Source organism: Protopterus annectens, chromosome 16.part0 (genome assembly GCF_019279795.1).
Source record: "Protopterus annectens isolate FY-2018-M chromosome 16.part0, PAN1.0, whole genome shotgun sequence".
Lineage (NCBI taxonomy): Eukaryota > Metazoa > Chordata > Ceratodontiformes > Protopteridae > Protopterus > Protopterus annectens.
The window spans coordinates 143,846,416-143,869,394 of NC_056750.1; the positions used below are offsets into that span (position 1 = coordinate 143,846,416).

A 22,979-nucleotide genomic window follows, 5' to 3' on the forward strand; every position below is an offset into this window, starting at 1 on the left:
GTAAGCAGATGAGTTCATTCTGCCAGCCATCTTGGAAATTTTAGATATTACAAAGAAAAATCACAGAGTATGGAGTATTCTGTCTTGGGCCTGACAACTAGAAGGACCATTCACCACATCATCTGCCTTGCACTGTTAAGTAAGTAGGGAATAGTAACTCTCCTAGATTCAGTCAGTAAAATATAATGAAGTTTTAGTTTAGATATTGTTTTTCTTTATTTGTCTGAGTCTGTCCATCCGTGTTATTTTCAGTACTTCCTGTGATTTGAATTCTGTGCTTTACTGTAAACATATATTCAGTATTTTCATGTTCTGTTATTATTTATTAAATATATTTAAAACTGTTATTGTGATTGGTCCCATTATGAAGTATTTAACCTTTGAGAGTGCTTATATTTATTTGATGACACTGTGTGGGCCACTCCAGAAGGCCTACCTGTCTTGGTCAACTAGTACCATTTGTATTAGTATTAATATTACACAGACACCCTTTATTAAGGGCCTTAGAGTAGCTGATTGTGGAATGTCTGGAGGCAGTGATAACTACCTTATACTCTGGGCAGAAGGAGACACAGCAGATAAATCCATGCCAACCTTTCACAGCGGTGTGTGTGTGTGTGTGTGTGTGTGTGTGTGTGTGTGTGTGTGAACTACTTGGAGTAGGGACTTGAAGCACTGGGTTCATAGAGAGGGTGATGGAGGACTTGGCTTGGACATACTGGCTGAGGACCTAACCCTACAGCTGCGCCAGTGAGTAGTTTTATTGGGAACCTGGAGGGGGACAGAGAGATCCAGACCCCGGAATGAGTGTGTTCCCTGTGTGCTCTTCAGGGAAATTGTGCTTGATGCACAGAGGTCTGAATCTGGAAATACTGAGTGTATCCATTTGTATTCATAGGTTCATCCGCGGTGGTGGTGCTGCGGTAGCGTTGTCGCCTCACAGTAAGACGCTGATCAGTTTGACTCTCAGCTAGAGTGTCTTCTGCGTGGAGACATGCGTGAATGGGCGTACCTTCGTTGAAGGTTGTGCGTTAGGGCTGGCAACTCAGCACGTAAAAATCAACTGCCAATCATTAGCGGACCAGAGTTCCGCTGTGGCGACCCCTAACCAGGAAAAGCCGAAAGACACAACAACAACAACATAGGTAGGTACTATGCTATTGGCCCTAGGGCCTATATAAACCTAGCCAAAAAGTTTCGCCACCCAAGAAAATTATTTTCTTGTGCCACTGTCGAGCAGAGCCACAGAAGTGATCCCCGTGGTGAATTTCCTATCTCCCATCCAGTCACCAAGATTTTTGTTGAAGAGTGCTAATGAGGAGCTTTGTTTGATATAGATAGGTAGTTTGTTCCAGAGTATGGGAAGTCTCTGGGACAGGAATCTGTCCCTCCAGCATATTCTGTTTATTGTGGTGACAAGGTTTAGGTCCCTAGAGTGTGTAGCTCGAAGGGATTGGGATTTCTTTAAGTGGAGCATGTCCAACAGCTCTGGGTTTGACGTATGACAGGCAGAGATCACCTCTGAGTAGGCGATATGCGACTGAGTAAAGCAGGAGTTTTTTGAGACGGTCTTCATAGGGCATCTGTTTGAATTTGTTTGTTTCATTCCAAGTGAACATCCCTCTCCAGTGTCTGTGGTAGGGATTCAGGCTTCTTGATTACTGGCCCAGTAAGGGAGTCATCCCAACAGGACAAGTCTGCTAATGTTTGACTTTCCTCCTCTTCCACACAGCCATATTCCTCTTTCTCAGAGATGTTCTTTGTCCTTTCCCATTTGATTGAAGATCACCTCAGATAAATTGGTTCTGTCTAGAATTTCCAATGGCTACCACATGGTGTGAAAGTCTCTTTCTTCCTTCTCGGGTATTCCTCATCCTCCCTCCTTGCTGGTTGCCTCATTTCCACCTCTTTTTTAGGACCTGTTTGCTCAAGTTGCTATTCAGTCAGTGTCTCCTTGCCAGAGCACCAGGTCTTCTACTCCAAGACGTTTTTTTGTTCCCAGGAAGAAGGGTTCTTGTAGGCCTATTTTAGACCTCTCCTTTCTCAACACTTTTTCTGAAAGTTTCCCTCTTTCAAAATCTAGGCTCTTCAACCTCTGTTCTTATTCTTCTACCTCATGCCTTTCTAGTTTATCTGTACTTGAAGGATATATATGTCCATATTTCTATTCATTCTGGCTTCAGGAACTTTTTATGGTTCTATCATCATAACATTATCAGTTTTCTGCTTTGCCATTTGGTCTTTCTATAGCCCCGAGGGTGTTTCCAAAATACCTAGACCATGTCATAGCGTTTTGCAGGCTTAATAGTTTTCAGATTTCTTTCCTTACCTGGATGATGTTTTCATTCAGGTTTCCTCTTCGCAGGCTGTTCTTCAGGACTTAGAATCCACAATGCTTCTTCTTTAGATTTAGAATGAAGCCTAAACTGCAAAGAAGCCAGTTCTGATGCTTTCTCAAAACCAGGTTTTCTTGGATTGTAGGCTTTGAATGCTTACTGTTTCTGCTTTTTCTTGTCCTCCTCCTAAGATCCTCTCTTTGACGGCTATCTTTTAGTTTCTTCTTCCTTTGCAAGAGACCTTAACATAAGAGTTTTAAGAACCTTGGGGTTCATGGCATCCACTATTCTCATGGTTCCTTTTGCCAGACTCCATAAGGGGACATTCCAGAGGTATCTGAAGACAGTTTGGCTACAGTATTGACATCCACTGGACTTCCAAATTCCTGTCTTGCCTTGCCTAAGGAAGGAATTTCTTTGGTGGATCAGATTTCTCTAATTCCAGGTCTTCCCTTTATGGTGTCTCCCCCAACTAAGTAGCTTTTTTCAGATATTCAGACCTCTAACCTGGAAGTCTTTTTCCAGCAGCATCAGGGTTCAGGGTGACTGATCTCCTCAGGAGGTTAAAGACCATATCAATATCAAGGGAATGGAAACTCTGATCCTGGCTGTTCACAACACTGTTATATGGTACATCAGCAAACTGGGGGGGCGGGGTGTCTTACCACTTTTGCAGTCTGGCCCCCCAAACATGAAACATTGCAATATGCCATCATTTGATTCTTCAAGCAGTCTGTAGTCCCTCAGAAGATAATGCAGTGGCACACAGTCTCAGCAGATCCAGGGCAGATTCTCATGAATGGATGTTACACATAGAAGTTTTCCTTATTAGTGGGGCACTCCTCCAGTAAATTCGATTTGCCTCCATTTATAATAGACAACTCCGCAAGTTCTGTTCCAGAATGCCAAGTCCTCTAGGTTGGAAACTGGATGCCATGTCTCCCTCTTGAAGAGGGATGTTCCTGGATGCATTTCCCCCTCTTTCTCTGTTGCCAAAGTTCCTACACAAGAGCATGTTGGACAGGCCCAAAATCTTGTTGGTGACTCCCTTTTGGCCCAAACTGTATTGGTTTCACCTTCATTTTCACCGGGCTCAGAGTGATCATCACAAGATCCCTGACAGGATGGCTTGACTCCCTCAGGACAGTGGCTGCCTAATTCACTCACATCATCTCATCCTACAATTTACACTTTGGTTGATAGGGCTTTGATTCCTTTTAGGTACCAGTTTTATGAGTATGCATTTCGGGTTTTGCAGAGGACAAGAAAACCCACTACTAAAAAATATTATGTTGCTAAGTGAAAGAGATTTTCTTTTTGGTATCGCAACAAATGAACAGGATTGTCTTTTAGTAGATATTCTTATTTTTTTCATCTCTCTGAAACTTATTAGATTCTGGTCTGGCATCATCTCTTTTTAAAGCTCCTTTGTCTACCATTTCTGTCTTTCTGCCTCTGGATCCACCACTTTCTTAAGATGTCCTTCATATTAGGCTTATGAGAAAACCCATTTCTCATTTTTGGAACCTGAACTATGCTCTTAAAGTTAACTGCCACGTTTTGAACCCACAGCCACTTCCACTTTGAAAATGTATACCTAGAAAACTATCTTGTTGGTGGCATTAAAGTCTTTCAAAAGTGTCTGAACATAAGGCTCCTGTGACAATCCTCCTTTTTCTAGTTTTCCACAGAGATAAGGGTGTCTCTTAAACATAAAAAGTAGGATTGGTTCTAAGGTCTTTGGTGATATGTCTTTAAATCAGACTATGGTTCTTCTTCCTTTCTTTCCTTCTCCACAAAATACGAGAGAAGATTCTTCATTCTTCAGATTTGCATAGATATCTCGGATACTGTCAAGATAAGACTAAAGATATTAGAAAGTATGAGCAACATTTTGATGCTGTTTAGGGATGACAGTTGAGTTTGGCAGTCTCCAGACAAACCATTTCTTCATGGATATCCAAAGTGATTTATTTGTCTTCATGGCAAATGGCTACCTACTTCTGTTTGAGCTCCTTCTGCTAGTGCAGTTGCATCTTCTGGAACGTTTTTAAGGGACTGGTTACAAGATCCATTCTGAGAGTTTTTACTCTGTCTCCTCTGCATACTTTTATGAAGCAGTACACAATGGTTGTGTTTCAAGAGCTAGAGCAGGTTTTGCTAGGTGCATCCTCCATATTTTTTGGATTGATCATCAGTTCCTTCTTCATTCTCCCATTCTCTGCAGTAGCTTTCACACTCTGTATAGTAAGGAATACTGCAACAGTGACTAAGAAAGGACATAGTATACTCATGTAAGAACTTTGATAACAGTAGATGTTCTACTTGCCACTGTTGCAGTATTCCGTCCCACCTTTATTCCCTCTGTTTGTTTCTTTTTTCCTCTTTTTCCTCTGACTGAGGGGACTTTTTTTTTTTCTTTCTTCTGGATATACATGTACCATGTTCCTTTTTTTCTTCATTTGCTGCTTCTGTACTTCTGGGGCAATTAGGGTCTTGCTCTCGTACGTTACTTATGTACCTTATGCTTTGGAAGTGGGAAGTGAATCTGATATATGGTGCATGGAAGGACCCAGGCTTTGGTATGCTGGCCCGGATGTATGTCCATCCTTGGCAGGATACCCCTATAGTAAGAAACACTGCAACAGTGACAAGTACATCATCTACTGTTATGGTAAGTTCTTTCACAACTGTAGCTTATCTTTTTTAGTAACCGAAGCTGGTTGTAGCCGAATTCAAGTTATCAGAAATCAGACCTGACCATAGGCTTCAGTTAAACAGCATTATCAGTGGTCCAAGTAGGTTATACTCTAATTCTTTCACACCTATTACTAATGCCATCTATTCCTTTCATTTTATTGTTATTTAGGACATTTATCAAGTATTTCTTCTATATGCCGTGGTGGTACGGCGGTAGCGTTGTTACCTCACAGCAAGAGGTTCTCCCGTTCGATTCTTGGCTTGGCTTGGGAGTGCCTTCTGTGTGGAGTCTGCATGTCCTCCCTGCGGTTGGGTAGCATTCGAAAGACATGCGTGCGTAAATGGGCGTGTTTTCGTTGAAGGTTGGGTGTCGAACTGGTACCTCGGCGTTTCGTAAAAATCTACTGCCAGTCATTAGTGGACCGAAGTTCCGCTGTGGCGACCCCTTACCGGGAAAAGCCCAAAGACAAATAACATCAAGTATTTCTTCTGATACTTGATGTTGACCATGTCTCAGACCTTTCCTTGGTCTTCTGATGGCATATCAGAGACCAGGTCCCAGCCTTAACAAGAAAATTAGAGACTATGTTTGGGGAGTGGGCATAAAGGATATCAGGCAACCTAATATAACACCATCCTAACAGATGTGGTGAACTGTTTTGTTTATGCCTTACCCAGTGTGCTGGGCATGCTGAGGGTTCTGTGAACAATATGCAAAATAGGATCTTTATTTATTTATTTATTTTATTTTATTTTATTTTGCATTTGTTAACCGGGAAGGTCCGACTGGATATATGTCCATTTTCAGTGGAGGCCCGGGGAGAAAAGCTCCATACAGAAGACATAAGACAGAACAGCATAATACAATGTAAAATACAATAGAGAAATACAATCCAGATAAATTGTTACATATTTACATATTGAAACCGTTCCACTATTAGTATAATTCAAGATAGAGGTTATACATATAATATATTTGTGGGTCACCTTCCAAGTTCCCAGCCCAACATTCAAAAAGTTCATTTATATTTGTGTGTCTCTTTATAGGTTACATAAAATACATTCTAGATTTCACTTAAACAGCATGTTTGTACAGAGTAATTAGGTTAGGATGCAGAAACACTGCTAGGAGACCCTAATTGGATGCAGAGTAAAAAAGTGTGGGGATTAGTCAGAGGTAGAGCAAGTACAGACCCATTGCATAGTGAAGTATTGATGACGTTTTTTTTTAATTGAGTTGGAGAGGGTTGTCAGGTTAGTTCTGTAGGAAGAGAGTTCTAGACATTACCAACTGAGTTCATAAACACAGCTTCCCCAGCTGTCGATGAACTGCCAGGTGTATTGCTTAACTTTTGGTGCAGGGCTAGAGTTCTTGGTCCCCACAGAGGACTGTAGTCCTGAAAAATAAAAAAAACTCTCATCCCATGACAGGTGAACTAGCAAAATGTTACTTTGGCAGACCTTTTATGCATCAGGTCCACTAATCAGACTCCATTCACCTAGATTGCTGTTAAGGCTCCCGCTTTTTGTGCCACATATCTGATTTATGTATCCCCTCTTAATTTAAATAAAAGGTAACGTACAGCAGTAAATTATTAAGACAGAACTCTGAAAGAGCTTCTACAGGATTCTGAGGAAATGTTTCCAAGAAACTTGTTTGATGGATATGAGTCGGGAGGGTTGAGGAATGATTTACTTAAAGAAATGGTGGTACAGAATGAGCTAGAAAATTAAGGAGATGTTTCCTGGTGGGACATTATGGAGAAAATACAAAAGGAGAATGCAGAGACAGTCCTGAAGAATAGTGGTGAGATGGAAAAGAAAACGTATGCAGCAAAAGTGGAGTAGCAAAAAAGAAGGCAGAAAAAAATGAAAAACAGAAGTATGTGGTAAAGATTCGAAGTAAAGCAGACTATAAAATGGACAGGTATGAAGTGGGAGACACGTTTTAATAGCTCCTTTGGGTATAAAGTACATGGAGTAAGAATATTTATTCTTATTGACAGAGACATTTTGTGACATTATATTTGAGACTGTTTGTTTTTTCAATGAAATGTTTTTCTTGGAGAATATGGAAAAAGAAAGACTGTAACCCATGGAATCTTTATGTGATAAAAGCATTTAACAGGGAGAGTAGATTCATGTACAAGTTCGAACAGTGGTAGAAAGAGAGACTTTGAAAGGACATTTGTAAGTTTTATGTAAAGAAGTACTAGGCACTGAAACAGGTTGACAAAAGTGGTTTATATACCGGTGGCTGGGATTGTAATTTTGTGTTAAAAATAGCGAAAAAATTATGCATATATGAAGCATGGTAAATATGGAGGAGAAGATGGATGTTGTAAAACACTGGGGGCAACCTAAACATGTTTTTTTCTTCTTTTTCTTTGTGGAAAAGGACATTTAATAAGTAACCATGATAAAAGAAAATGTTATAGTTGTGAGGAAATGTAACAAAAATTGGATATATATGGATGGATTGCAAAAATGAAAATAACAGTAAGGAAAAAGAGAAAAAAAATGAACAAAGAGAAGAAATTTTAGTAGTAGTAGAAATAGAAGAAAAAATAGACAAGACAACTGATGGTTACGGTTCAATGTTTAGCTGTTTGATGGAAATGTTATTAGACGGCTAAACATAGACCCATAAAGAAGACATAAATTGGGAGATAGTAAAAGGGGGAAAAAAGAATTCTGTTGGTAAAAGGTTAAAAGAAAAATAAAATTTAAAGGGATAAGTACAAAAGAAAAAAATTGGAAATTAATTAAAAAGAATACATACAGCTAAAGGTTGGGGCTCAGTGTATGACTCACAGACACAGGGTACAATGTTTGATGCTCACCTTTGGGAAGGAAATTTGTTAGGCTTAGAATGGCGCATTAAGAAAGCTAGCCTAGTAATTGGCTATGAACTTATGAAACCATGAATCCAAGGAAAAGGGAAAATTAAAATGTTAGGGTGATTTCTGTAAACGTGAACAGTATCAAGAATATAGTAAGAAGAATAGAAATTTTGGAGTGGTGTAATATATATATGATGTAGACGTAATTATATTAGAAGACACAGGATTTTTAACAAATGAAGAAAGATTACAAAGAGAGATCCTATGGGAGGCAAGATAATCTGGAATTTGGGAAATAAGAGATGTTGGGGAAGAGCCTTATTCTGTAGAATTGCAGTAAAGATACTAGATGTTACTTAAGCAATCGTAGATTTAACATGGAAAGAGCAAGTATATAGAATTATAAAGTTAGCTGAATGGAGGACAGCCACTGTCATTCCTCTACACAAAGATGGAGTGTCCACTGACCCAGGCAATTATAGGCCCATCAGCCTAGCTAGCCTGATCTAAAAGCCATGGAACACATTATCATGTACCTTATAAACAAGGGCATTGGCAACCTCCAAATGCTTGACCCCACACAGTTTTGTTTTGTCAAAGGGAGATCATGCCTGTTAAACTTGGTTGACTTCTTTGAAACAGTCACTAAAGCCATGGATGAGGGGAAGACTGTGCACACTGCCTGTTTTGACCTACCCAAAGCCTTTGACACTACTCCCCACTTTGGCATAATAGATAAACTCTCCCAGCAAGGTGTCAACCTGTATGTTACCAGATGGGTAGCTAACTGGCTCACTGATAGAACTCTCTCGGTCAAAGTAGGGGAAGCCACCTCTAGTAGTAGACCCATATTGAGCGGTGTACCCCAAGGATCGGTGTTGGGGCCTCTGCTATTTGGGATATACTTTTCTGAGGTGCAAGCCAAAACCAGTGGTCTGTGGCTTACCAAGTTTGCAGATGACTGCAAAATGAGTGGTGTCTTAAATTCCCCTAGTGATGTGAATATCCTCGAAGAGGGCCTTACCCAAACTAATGACTGGTGCCAGAAGCATGGCCTCAAACTGAATGCCAAAAATGCATCATTATCCCCTTTGGAGAAAATATCATCCCCACTAATTATCACATTAATAACGTACTAAGCATGTAATCAGTAGTGGGGGACTTGGGCACCCAGGTTGATAGCAACCTGACTTTTGACTACCACGTTGCCTCCGTTGTACGGAAGGCTTTCTACATGGCCCAACTTATAAATAAGGGTATTTCATCCAGGAACAAGGAGGTCACAACATCTCTGTACTCCTCCCTTATCTGACCCATTATTGAGTACAGTGCCCCTTTCAGTGTGTACCTTGCCAAGCACATGCAGCAGTTGGTGAGACCACAGAGGTTCCTGACCATGAAAATCCAGGGTCTCAAACACCTATCCTCTAAAGATCGGCTAAAAGCCCTGTCCCTGTACCCAGTCTCATGCAGACTGCTGAGAGGTGACCTGTGTCTAACATACAAGGCCATTTCAGACCCAGCCTTGATGAAGCTGCTGCATATCCGTAAGACAAACTCCACTTATACAGCCTGCACGCAAGGCCTTAACCTAGTCTCTGACATAAATAGAACTTGTTAGTGGGATAGATTTATGTCCCAAAGACTCCTCCGTCTGTGGAATAGACTTCCTCTCCATGTCAGAGTACCTCTCTAACCCTTTTTAAGAGGAACCTGGATGACTGGATGGGTAACAGAAAATATACCCCTGGGATCCCACCTGTATCCCTGCTAGACAGGGGAAACAGGTGCTGACTTTGAAGGAACATGGGCAAAATTCTTGACTAGGCTTATAAGGGTCTCCAGGCCAGTAGCCTAGTATCATCCTGTGAATTTATGAACCTATATGGATATACTAATTGTAAAGGACAGGAAAACTTATTTCATCGGATTTTAGACTATGTAGTAATAAATATGAATATTGTAATGAGAGTTTAATTATGATTTAAGAGGCAAGTATAGAAAGAAAGGAAATTATGTGGTAAGTGAAAACTTTGGGACAAAAATCATGGACTTACAAAAGGAGTATGTATAGAACTGAACTAGATAGATTATTTTATAATGTCAGAAGGTTTAGTTGTAGGAGAATGAGTGGTAGTTGAAACAGGATTTTCTGATAATCTTGCAATATGGCTAAAAGAAAAGGAATTATAAAAATTGGCAAAGGAATAAATAAAGGATAAATGAGAAAGCATAGAATGAAGAAGGAAAGAGATTAGTAATACAGCTATATAAAAATCATATTATTATGAGAACATTTTATAAAAACTGGTCTGAATGGTAGAAGTTTATTTTAGAAAAAATATAAATGTTTCTTAGAGTAGCAATACGATGCGACACTAGAGAGAGAAAATATTAAAGAACATATAAAGATGCATTGGAAGATTTAGAACATAATGATAGTACTTTGTTTTCATATAATTCTTTTTTTTTTCTTGGAAAAATCAAGAAAAAATATAATAAGTGTTATATGAGTAAATATATTTTTGCAAGGAAAAAGAGAAGTCCGGAGTTACTTAAGTAGATAAAGGAGGATGGTAGTGTATTGAGAGAAATAAAAAATGTAAAAGGAGAAATAGGACTCTGGGAAACGATGATTAGTGCAGTACAACGTGTACAAGAAATGTTTAAAGAAAAAAAATGTAGTGAAAAAACATGGAAAGTAAAAAAAAAAAAAAAAGCTAACAGAGAAAAAGAGAAAGTTGGCAAAGGAAATTTCTGTAAAAAAGTTAAAGCATTAAGACAAGTAAATATGCATTTGGCTGCAGGCCCAGATGGAATAGTATGAAATGTATAACGATTTTAGGGACTAGCAAAAAATATTTTTTAAAGATTTTGCATGAATGGTTAAATGAAGGTTTTATGTCTAAATAATTATGTAGTGGATACTTAAGTTCATGTGGAAGGAGGAGGATAGAAGAGAATTAAAAAATGGAGACAAATAGTATTAAATAATAATGATTTTAAGAGCATTATGAAAGTAATGCAAGAGATTTGAGACTAAAATGGAAAATATGAAAGCATATATAGTATAAAGAGTAAGGGTTGTCAAGAATTATTAATGACTGAATACAAGGGAGGAATGAGGTTTAAAAGGTGGCAGGACTTATGAGCTATGTAATATTTGAGTGAGAAAGATTGGGTAGATTAGTAGTGATGGAAAATGTTTGCACCTAGGAGCGTGTTGTTTTCATTTATATAAATGTATGATAGCCTGTGTAGTAAGTGATGTTTTAGTAAAGATGTTTCTTGTTTAAAAAAGGCAGGAATTGAATAATGTATGTAATGTTGCTTAAGTTATATGATATATAGCAATATATATGAAGTATCTATGTTATGTTGATGTAGTTTGATAAATTTGCCTATGTCACAAATGATAATTCAGTAAAGGTGTTTGGAAAAAAGAATCATTAATAATAGAGACATTGTGGATGATGTTCTGGATAGAAGAGAATAAAAAATCCTAATAGGAAACCTTTAATAAGATATTTGACATAATTGGACATGAAATCTTATGGGTAATAATGAAACATATCAGTGAAAAAGTTAGGAAATTATGTATGTCAGTGTAATAACAATAATAGTAATAAAGTAAAAAATACTTGTAAATGACTGGTTAAGCCAAGAGGTACATATGGAAAATGGTGCCAGACAGGCATGTCCAATGAGCTATATATTCTTTTTGCATTAGTTATGAATGTGATAGTATGTGAAATAAAGGAGGAGGCAGGGTATATAACACCTGAAGGGTTAATAATTGTCCAGTGCTGTTAAATGCAGATAACATTTTAGTAATTTCGAAAAACAAAATTTGATTAAAATAAGTAATTTGCCCAAATGAGTGTGCAGAGATGATAGGGGTGGCCTTAAAGAGATAAGTAAAGGTTTGGATGATGTAGTAAAGAGTGGAAGTATATATTTTACAATGAATGAAATTTCTGTGTTAGGTATACAATTTGTGACTAAAGATGCAAGTAGAATTCAGTGGAAAAACAGAAGTAAAGAGCATGTCGTTTCTGGAGAACATATAAATTATTATTCAGAAAAATGGTTTATTTGGTAAATTCAGTACTAATTGTTATAACAGCGTACTTGGCAAGTGTATTTTTGTTGCCAACAGTATTTGAAAATGAATTATTGCAGATATTTTTTTTTTCATTTCTGTGGGGTTCTAGAGTAAACCCAATAAAAATAGGAATTTTATATATAAATAATGAAGAAGGAGGTTTAGGATTAATTAACCCAGTGGTACATGCTGCTTCATTAAATGTCTATAGAGTGTTAAAGTGGATAAATGAATAAGATGAGAGATTAGTAGTAAAAATGTATAAATATGTTTGATAAATTTTGGGTTATGGTGAAAGAGTATATAAATGAAGAAATAAAATGTTACCAAGAAAAAATATTATTTTTGTGGAAAAGAATTGATGGTATAGAAAAAAGAAGTATGGTATAAGAATATAATGATAGATTTTTATGATGGATTTCGTACATAGTAATGTTTTAGCAGATAAAAAAAAAATAAAGATATAAAAATAAGAAGCAAATGGTGTAATCAGAAAGTAGAATGTCAAAATAATTTTTGTGGAGACTGGTAATAGATAAATTGCCAGTAAAAGGATTATGCATGTGATGCCCCTGCACTGGCCCAGTAATCAAGGAGCCTCAGTCATCACCACTGGCAACAGTGAGGGGCGTACACAATGGGAGGATTACAAGTGCACACACAGTAAAGTACAATTTCCCTTAAGAGCGTACAGAGATTACAGTCAGTCTGGGGCTGGTTTCTCCCACTTTCTCCAGATCTCCAATAAGACTCCCCACTGGCACAGCTATAGGGTTAAAATCTCAGCTGAGGGGTCAAGCCTAGACCCCCAGCACCCTCTCTGTCCAACCAGTGCTTCATGTCCCTGCCCAAGTAGCTGGCAGACACACACTTTGAGATTTGATTTATATACAAACACACACACACCTGGAGAAGGCTGGCACAGGTTTACTAGCTATGCCCCCTTCTGCCCAGACTATAAGGTAGTTATCACTGCCACCAACCCGTACTTATCAGCAACTTTAAAGGCCCTTGCAAAGGGTGGCCAATCCTACTGTGTAATGTTACTGTTATCCAAATGGTAAGTGTGAGCAAGACTAAGGCTATTTAGGAGTGACCTGTACAGTGTCACCAAATACATATGCAAGTACTCTAAGAGCTTAAGTATGTCTCACAAATATCAACCACAAAGATTGGTTTAAATATAGCTAATAATAAATAATAAAAGAACAAGATAATACTCAATCAATACAGTAACTGCAGAGTTCAGAATCACATAAAACAACATTGCAGGACAGTCTCAAATACAGAAAACATCTAACCTAAGCTTCACTATATTCCTATTTATATCTTAGAGTAATTATTCTACCCTAGTTACATACTATTAGCAAGGCAAGTGCAGATGATGAGTGGGATGTTCTTGCTAGGTCCAAGACAAAATACTTAATGCACAGTCTTTCTCTGAGAGAGTTCTTGAATCAAATATTAAATGTTACTGCTGGGTCAGCCTGGATGACATCACTCTTTGTCACCTGCCTTCAGTTCCCAGGCTGGCAGAAACTAACATCTCTATGTTAAAAATACACATCTCTCAGATGTTTACCCAGAACTGGATGTCGTAAAACAATTAAACACTTTTATGTTTTAAATCTAGTAATTCCTTCTCTCCAGCACAATAGAAAAAACTTCTAGCTCTGAACATCCTGTCTTCTTGCTGCATTGAAACTACTTTTTATAGCACATCGTAAATCAATTAATTTCAACTTATTTTCTGGAAGTTTTGTAAGTTCTGTATAAATCATATCAATATTAACAAATGGCATAGAATCATTTACAAAATTCCGGATAGCTGGGCTGGCAGTGTCATAATGCCATCTAAAAAAGTGATAGAATATGTTTATATTGTCAAGAAGAAACCACTACAGAACATGGGTTTTTGAAATGTAAAAGAGTAAAAAAGTTATGAGGGAAACTATGTAAAGAAGATTTTTAAAGATCTAAAATAAGTGGATAAAATAAACACTGATATGATTAAGTATAGATATAGGAACAGAAGTAAAGAATATGTCAAAAGAATAGATAAAAAGCTATTTTATGTTATATGGGTTATATGGAATGAAAAAATAAATGAAATTATGTTTAATTGTAAATGGATTTTAGCAACAATATCAAGTAAAATCAGGTTGTAGTTACAGAAAAAAAAGAGTGGGGGGTCTAACAGAGATGACAACAGTGCATGATTGTAAAGGAAATTATGAATATGTGTAAATAAACTTGCATATTTATATATTTGTACATATGTAAATATTTTGTAAGTAAGAGTTATTTTTGTATGTAAATAAAGGACCCCTACTCTTTTCCATAACTGTTGTAATATCTTTTACATCTACAAGTGATAATACCGGCTCAGGCAGAATGGGTGTCTGTGTAATGCCTTATCCAAAGGAGGCACATTCAGGAGTGCAGCCCCCTATGCTGCATTGCAGTATCGATACTGAAAATCAATCCATGCAGCTAGTGTAGGAATGGAACCCACACTTGCAGCCTTAAAGGCATGTGTGTTACCTTTTGAACTACTGAAACTGCTTAATGTTGACAGCTTGAGGCAAAATTAATAAAGCTCACAAAGTTTTCTTTTATCAGATGTATTATCTAACTGTGACCATTTTTTAACTCCATATCTGGTAGGCCTTATTTCTATAGTGTAAAAGAATTATTGCATTTCCTATGGAAAAAAGATACATTTTAATGAAGAAGGGAACTTTTTTTTTTTTTTTATTATTACTTTTTTCATTAAGATCTTGACAGTAGCTTCCTGACCTTTATGGGAAAAAAATTGTTGGAACTCACTAGAGTCGTGTGCTTATACTTAATTTAGTAACTGCAGTTTTGTGCTCTGCTGTTTTCATCTGAAAGTTGTTGTCTAGACAGTTGCTCAAACTGACTGATGTACTTTTGTTAATGGCACATTACTTTGTTACCCATTAAACAGTACTGGCAGCCATAGAATGCTAATGCAGAAGAAAGTGTAAGTGTACTATTGAAATATATTGGTGTAAATCTGAGTACAGTATTACTAAGTTTGTTTAGTTAAAAGTGGACATGTTTATGAAAAGTAGTTTACTTATTTGAAATGAGATTATTTTTTGAATACTATTCCGTACAACAGATCAGCGTATTAAATATGACATTTTCCTTTACAGTCAGCAGGCTGTGTGTATATGTGTAACTGGCATCAAAGGGCACTTTTTGTCTGCAGATATTAATTAGGCCTCGAAGTGTGATATGAGAGCACAGAATGGTAGGAGGCGTGGTGTACTATTGATGACAATCTTTGTTGCTAATACTGTTTTTCTTTTCTCTCCCAGTCCCTTTCCAGGTGGGCTGTCATTCTAATTTCAAGATGTCTCAATGACAACTTTATTTCGAACTATAGTACGAGAATTGGAGTATTTTTATGGGAAGATAAGATTTGACTCAAATTGCAGAACTACACATTTGCAGATTATCCCTTGCCACAGATACAAGAAATGTCCTGTCTTTTCTGCAGACCGGTATCTGTTCCTTGTTAGAGCTGGCATAACTGGTTATTCCATTGCATCGCCAAGTGATTCACTTTTACTGTTTTGGAGACTGTATTGTACTAAAAAGACTGGTATGGCTGAGCAACGATACTGTGTGGATTATGCCAAGCAAGGTAGGGCGGGCTGTAAGAAGTGCAAAGACAAAATTATGAAGGGAGTGGTGCGGATTGGGAAGGTGGTGCCAAATCCATTCTCTGAGTCATCTGGTGAAATGAAAGAGTGGTACCATGTGAAGTGCATCTTTGAAAAACTTGAGCGAGCACGCGCCACCACAAAGAAAATTGAAGACATTACTGACCTGGAGGGGTGGGAGCAACTTCAGGATGCAGAGAAAGAGCTCATAAACCAGCATATTACAGGTGAGAATCATCAAGTCTTATTTACGTAGCTTACAGGAAATCAGGATTTCATTTACTGTGAAAGGATTTTGAGTATTGCACCAATCTACAGTTACAAGACTAGTAAGCAGATGTTGGGAAGTGTAGTGTCTTGTTGGTAGATCCATTCACTTTACTAGTCTGTTTGCAGACATATTACTTCTGTGTTGCAAAACTGCATAATTAGTTGTGATAAAGCTGTTACCATGAAAGGGAACTGAACCTGTATTGTGTTTACTGCCAGGATCCATATTCTTTCATAAATTCATAGATATTCAAAGGTTATTAAGTATTATGACCATTTACGTCTTGCCAGTATTCTGCCTCAGGCTGCACCCCCTTACTCCAAGAGGACCATACCAGTCAATTTCTGGGTAAATTTGTTGATACCCATCCAGTTATTGAGGTTATGTTTAAAAGAATATGATGAATTGCACTGTTTAACATGCAAGGGAAGTTTATACCAGAGTTTAGAGAGGTACTGGGTTGTCAACCTTGCCCTCTGTAATGTTTTATTTCTTTGTAGGTGAAGATGTAGGTCCCTGGTTCTAGTATTGGTGGAGCTATTAGACTTGTGGAGATGCAGGAGATCAAGGACAGCCAGGTCTCTAAGGGCTCGTTAAGCAAGACGGAGATCTCTCTTCAAAATCTATAAGATACTGAATAAAGGGATTGAGCTTCTAGCCTCTCATTGTATTTGAGGGACTTTGACATGCAATTATTTTGGTTAAGAACCTTTAGGATCTTTCTAATTGTTTGATATGTTGGGTGAGGGAGACATCCATAAATGGGGCCTTGTACTTGATAATTGGTCTTATCAATGCTGAACATGAGGGAGTGATTTTTGATGATATTTGTTTGGCAACTGGCAGATAACTAATTACTTAAAATTACATAGTAATTTTTCGATTAAATAATTATGGAGTGCTTTCAACTGAAAGAGTATGATGGCAGATGCCCGGTGTTCTGTTTCCGTAATTTGTAGTTGTCGTAAAACCTAAATTTTAAAAGAAATGCCTGTAGAAAGAGTTTAGTTAAGGTATAAATTGGTGATCACAAGCACAAGGATGTGATCAGGAAAATGTTAAGTTTTCTACTCACCTGAGATTGCTGCTTTGAACTGTATCTTTAATTCTCCAGGTCTTTTCCTGGTTGGGGTTATTTAGATGTGGAATATAGATGTTCTTCCTTTTCCTAATACACTTTTTCAGGGCCTCTAGTTTCCTCCCACACCCCAAAGACAAGCCGTGAGATGAACTGTTGTTTTTTTCAATTGCTCAGCTAGCTCTGTCGTGCAGAGGGATAAAGTCCATACTACCCCTCAGGCAGCCTAATTTCAAGTAGATGCCTGTATGAGTTGATTGGGGCAGATAACAATGAGCTGGCAGTGCTGGTTCACCCGTTATGGGGTGGCAGTGGCGGCGACACTTTGCATGCAGTAGCTGTCACCCAGTGGAGCTTAGGCCATCCATCCCACTGATGTGATGGTGCTTTGCACCTGTAAAGCCAGGGAGAATCCATTGTGTGGAGCTATGCTTCCCCTGAAGGGAAAGCAATGGCAGGCTTGGAGGAGCCATTGGAAGAAGGTACATCACCTTCCAGGACTAGCAGACTGGCCATTCCATACCACCTGACTCTCATCAGGGAACACACTGGCTGATTAGGATTCCTGAGTATGAATGAATGGGATGTCGGGCTTTCACCCAGCCTGGAAATGTTTAGTTCCTGTGATATTGGAATGAATGGAACATTCGGGTGTTGGTAGTCAACCCTCCTGGCAAGTTCCTGTGAGACACTAGTGGAGAGCTCAGCTGTGTCTTTGTGCGTATCCCCCACAGTGGAACGCCAAAGGTTTTACACCTCCATATGGGCAACTACAAGATTGTTATCCTGTCTGGGTGCAGTGACTTAGGAGCATATGTATGTATGCATATAAACATGCATACTAACTCCATAGCTATAGGTTCATAGGAGGGTGATTACTTGGCTAATGGCCCTAGGGCCTTTACAAGGCTAGCCATGTTATACCCGTGTTCTGTAATTAACCTTGGTTAGATGGTTGTTATTTGCAGAGCGAGTCTATGATCAATACAGACTGCTCCTGTCCATGAGAGACATAGGTCCACCCCAGCGTGAATTTGCAGTCTTCCATCCAGTTGTCTAGATTGCGCTTGAACAGAGTTATTGAGGAGCTCTGCTTCCTGTGACTTGGGAGTTTATTCCAGAGGAAAGTCGATATCTGGGATATATATTTATCTCTCCAGCATGTTTTGTTAATGTCACAGGCTAGGTAGAGATCCCTAGAGTCAGTGACTGCTGTCCTGTTTGATTTGCAGATGTGCAACATTTCCATTAGAGCAGGGTCAGAGACTACTCTGTAGGCCAGGCACAGCCTGTAGGATACAGAGTACAGTGACAGGGCTTTCAGTCCTTCCATGTAGGTTATGTTTTGGAGATTCTGAATTTTCTTGATGAGAAGCCTCTGTGGTCTCTCCAGCTGCTGCAGGTTTCTGGTGAGGTACATGCAAAAGGCAGCATTGTACTCTATTAGTTGTCTGATGAGGGTTGAGTACAGAGGAGTTATAACATCCTTCGTCTTCGACCTGATGCCTTTACTTACGAGTTGCGCAATGAATAAGGCTTTCTTTACCACTGTGGACCCATGCTTATCGAAGTTTAGATTGCTATCAATCTATGTTCCCAAGTCTTGCACCACTGGGTTTGAGCTTAAGGGGGTGCTGTCATTATTGTAAATTGTAGGGACTTCCTCTTTGCCAAAAGGGATAATAATGCACTTTTTTTGCATTTAGGTTTTTAGTCCGTGTCTTTGGCACCAATCATTTGTTTGCGTTAGCCCCTTTTGTAATATGTTAACATTGTTTGGGGACTTGATGATTGCACCCAGTTTGCAATTATCAGTGAAGCTGGTAAGTCAAAGGCCATCTACTTTCACCTAGATTTCAGAGAAATAGATTCCAAACAGTAGATGGCCCAGCAAAGATCCTTGTGGTACACCACTGGTAACTGGTAGAGGTGGAATCCGCAACTTTGACCATATGCATTCTGTCAGTGAGACAGCTGGCTACCCATCTAATGGCAAATGGAGTAATCTCCAGCTGGGAGAATTTCTCAGTGATACCTGAGTTGGGGGATTGTGTCAAAAGCCGTGGCTAAGTCAAGATAGGCAGTATGTACTGTTTTGCCTTCATCCAGGACTGTGGTGACGTTCTTGAAGTCCACCAGGTTCAGTAAGCAGGATCTACCTTTAACTAAGGCAAACTGAGTCGAGTCCAGTGTTTGCGGGTTGTCTATGTCCTTGGTGACAAGGTCCCAATGTCCATGATGATTCTTTCTAAGCCCTTGCAGATAAGGCCAGTTAGGCTTATGGGTCTATAGTTTTCTGGGTCGGTTGCTGGACCCCCTTTGTGCAAGGGGATTACTGTTGCTATTCTCCACTCTGCTAGAACAAAGCTAGTCCTCATGCTGAGGTTAGAGTGTGCCAAGTGGTTCTGCTAGGTCTTGTTTTAGATTGTTTAGTAAGCAACCGGGGATGTTATCTGATCCCATAGAGGCCATGTTTTTGGCCTTAGAGAGCACATATATGACGTGCTCTTTGGAGATATTGGGTAGAAGACTGGTGTCAGGTATACTTTGGGGTATGACTGTCAGCTAGCAGGTTGGGAATTTCCTCAGGTTCAGTATAACAGCTACTGTCCAGTACGAGTTCGCCACATAGTTGGGCATTCCCTTTTAGATTTCAGATGCAGCTGAAGAATGCCTTAAGATTATCCTTAGCTGGGGATGCTTATTTAGTTTCATAAATAGATTTAGGGGACTTTACATGATATCAGAGTTGCTTATTCAAGCTCTGGAGGGTATTCTTCTTTTGCTGACCAACTTAAACACAATTGTGGAGAAGAGACAAAAACACACAGTGAATCACTGCTAGTGTGCCAACTCAAACCGCACATTCTACAGTTCTCTGTGTTTCAAACCGCAAATTGGAACTAGAAACCTAAAAAATAAAAATGTAAAAGCAAAAATATTTTTGTTTATAGTAAAATATTAGCATTCAAGTAATTTAAACATTTCTTGACCTTGCTTCTCCCAGTCACTGTACCCAGTGCCAGAGCTGAACACAGTACATAAAACAATAATTAAATATAATAATAAAACTCATATTCAGTCTTTATACATGAATCAGTCTTTTTGAAAGTAAATCCCTTTAGGTAGTCCAGGAATTACCTTGTAGAAAGGATTCCAAGGAGCTGATCAGCTTGTCTGCAGGTACCTACCAGTTTCCAAGCACTGCAGAGTGCCATGCCTGTAGTCCATAACACGTGTCTCTTCAGGAACTAAAATTCACAAGTCCTCATGTCTTTTAACTCATTCCTTCCAGTACACATCTTTTGAGTGTATAGCTTGTGCTTGCCATCATGTATGTTTCAAGATAAAATATTCTGATACCTTGTATGTAGCATGGTTTTGGAATTATTAATGCAAATACAAACAGACAATATTTGACACATAGAGGCACAGTAGGTGGTAACTGCAGAAATGCCTGGAGGCACATTCGGCTATAATGAGTTAATGCAGCACCCAACCTAACCAATATCTTAAAAATTAAAAAAAAAAAATGCCTGCATGAGGTAATCAGATATAGACCAGCCCTAAATTAACTAATCAGATGCAGACAGGCCCTAACACTCTCTCTCTACCACCACCCTTACTCTCCTGACTTTCTATCTGTAAAGCCCTAAAGGAAGTTGTGCGGTTAAAAGAAGAAAAGAAAAGGGAAGGGGGAGAAAACCCGTTCTTGAAGAACTCCTCCCAACCAGTTAAAAAAGAACAGTAAAAAATGCACTCTTAAAGCAACTGCCCGGAGATTAATTCATTAAAATACACACACACACAGACAGACGTGTGTGTGTGTGTGTGTGTGTGTGTGTGTGTGTGTGTGTGTGTGTGTGTGTGTGTGTATATAGTTTGAAACAAATCATGACTGCAGACCTTTTGAAAACAATAGAAGACACCAAAAATAACTTTAAATAAAAAGCAGCCCAGCCACTGAATTACCTAGCCAGGGAGTGATGGGAATGAGTGTCTGATAATGGCTTGCCATGCTGGGAACTGCTTTGGAGGAGTTCTACCAGAAGTCTTCTACTTGGGAGGAAGCCGTAGGATTGTAGTAATTGGCATCCAGGACCTCTGGGGAGCTTGAACCTACTAAAAAAAGTGTGTTTATCCACTTAACTGGGATCATGGGTATGCAGAAGTATGCTGTTGCACCTGTTATAGAATATCTGGCATTGTGTTTACCCACTTAACTGGGATCATGGGTATGCAGAAGTATGCTGTTGCACCTGTTATACAATATCTGGCATTGCACAATCCAACACTGTTGAGACTGCTACTGTGGTAACAACATAGTTGTGTGGTGTGTCATTGGGTGCACAATCCCACTCCTACATCCAGCTGTATGTTATGAGTGCACAGTTCAACACTAGCTAACATTGGTTGATGGACACACTCGCCTCCCCCTACTGCATTTCTTTTCTTTGCTGTATATTTGTGAACTGTAGTGCACCTTGTCATATTTTGGTGAACTGCTGATGGATGTTCTGCTATATCAACAGGCCATAGTTCTGTGCTGAACCTTGATGTGCCCAGAGGTTGGCTTCAGGGCCGTTTAATTCTTGCTGTGTCAATATAAAGGTATGTTTGGCTATACAGTTTTTTTGGAATGGAGCTGAACCTAAATGTTTGCTGTTGTGCCTGTTTTCATTGCTGATTAGTGACAGAGCTGTGGTACACGATTTCACCTTTTTTGAATTGTGCACACACTGTTCTGCTTTTCACACAGATTGCATTTGTGCTACAAAACGTTAATAAACTATGGTGGACATATTCTTGCATGTTCAGATGAAACCTGTTTAGTCAGTCCATTCTTTGTTCTTGGGCAGCTTTCCATAGAAGCCTAAACATTTGTCAGTGTACAAAAATGTAGACACTTAAATCATCAATGTAAAATGGTCAAAGCAAAAAAACATCAATTCCTCCCAAATCACTGCTAAGTATATATACTAGTTGTGAGATCGGACAATAGTAGGGAAAGGGCAAATTCCTGGTTCCCCATTGGACCGCAATCTCAGTGTGGCAAAGCCAATAAAGTTCTGTAAGCTGATTTTCAGTCATTTGTACTGTCTTTCACTCTTCAGTGAAAGGAAAGTTTGACAAAAAGGTTTGCACTTAAGCTTTCACAACCCATTTTCTGTGTGCCAGCCGAGCCACATCAGTGAATGCTAATTTGTACTTTTTCTTTAAAAAGCAGAAAATGTATTTCATATTTTTTGGCTGCATCCCTGAGTAGGCTGTGAAATGAAAGCTTTTCTTTATAAATAAATAATCACATTTTAAAAGTCTGAAAAGGTTCATAATTTTGCAATGAATATATGCTGTGAGATCCATCATGATGGCAAGCTGCCACAGGGAATAAAGGATGCATCTTGTTGTGTAGGTGTCTGGAGGTGGTTTTCCAAGTATTTTTAATGGTTCGCCTTAAACGTGATGACCTTCCGGTTCCTAAAAAAGAACTTTCTAATCCCAGCATGTCAAAACCTAAACAAACTGAATATTACAACGAAGATAATAAGAGTAAAGGAATACACACCCACAGGAGTAAATGCCTCTCCACTAGAACGATATAAATAATAAATCCAAAATCAGGAGTTGGAAGAGGCAACCACCAAGCGTTGAATAAGTCAGTCTTTTAAGTAAAACACAGTGCACTAAATTAAAAGACTATCTGTTTTACTTGAAAGACTGGTATATTCAACGTTTGGTGGTTGCCTCTTCCTACACCTGATTTTTGAATATTACAGTAGTTTGATTAATTTGCAAAGCAGGGACTTTTACAGGAAAACTGATGAAATGCATTACCTTAATGGCATGAGTGTACGGAGGCTTCCTGCAATCTCCGCTGTTGTGGAGGGGCCCTCTCCATACCCCCCCCCCCCGACTCACAACAGTTCTGTAATCATACTCTTGGAAAGAGG

At 38.9% G+C, this 22,979-nt stretch overlaps 1 protein-coding gene across 1 annotated transcript in view; it reads left to right on the plus strand.

The window, feature by feature from the left end:
• Positions 1-15,336: 15,336 nt before the first annotated feature.
• The window catches only part of LIG3 (DNA ligase 3), a 1,243,614-nt gene continuing 1,235,971 nt past the window's right edge, over positions 15,337-22,979 (plus strand). Inside the window, exons 1-2 of the mRNA XM_044058542.1 lie at positions 15,337-15,906; positions 19,282-19,299. Coding sequence (XP_043914477.1) covers positions 15,375-15,906; positions 19,282-19,299 — 550 coding nt within the window. The 5' untranslated portion in view covers positions 15,337-15,374. The remainder of the gene's footprint in view (positions 15,907-19,281; positions 19,300-22,979) is intronic.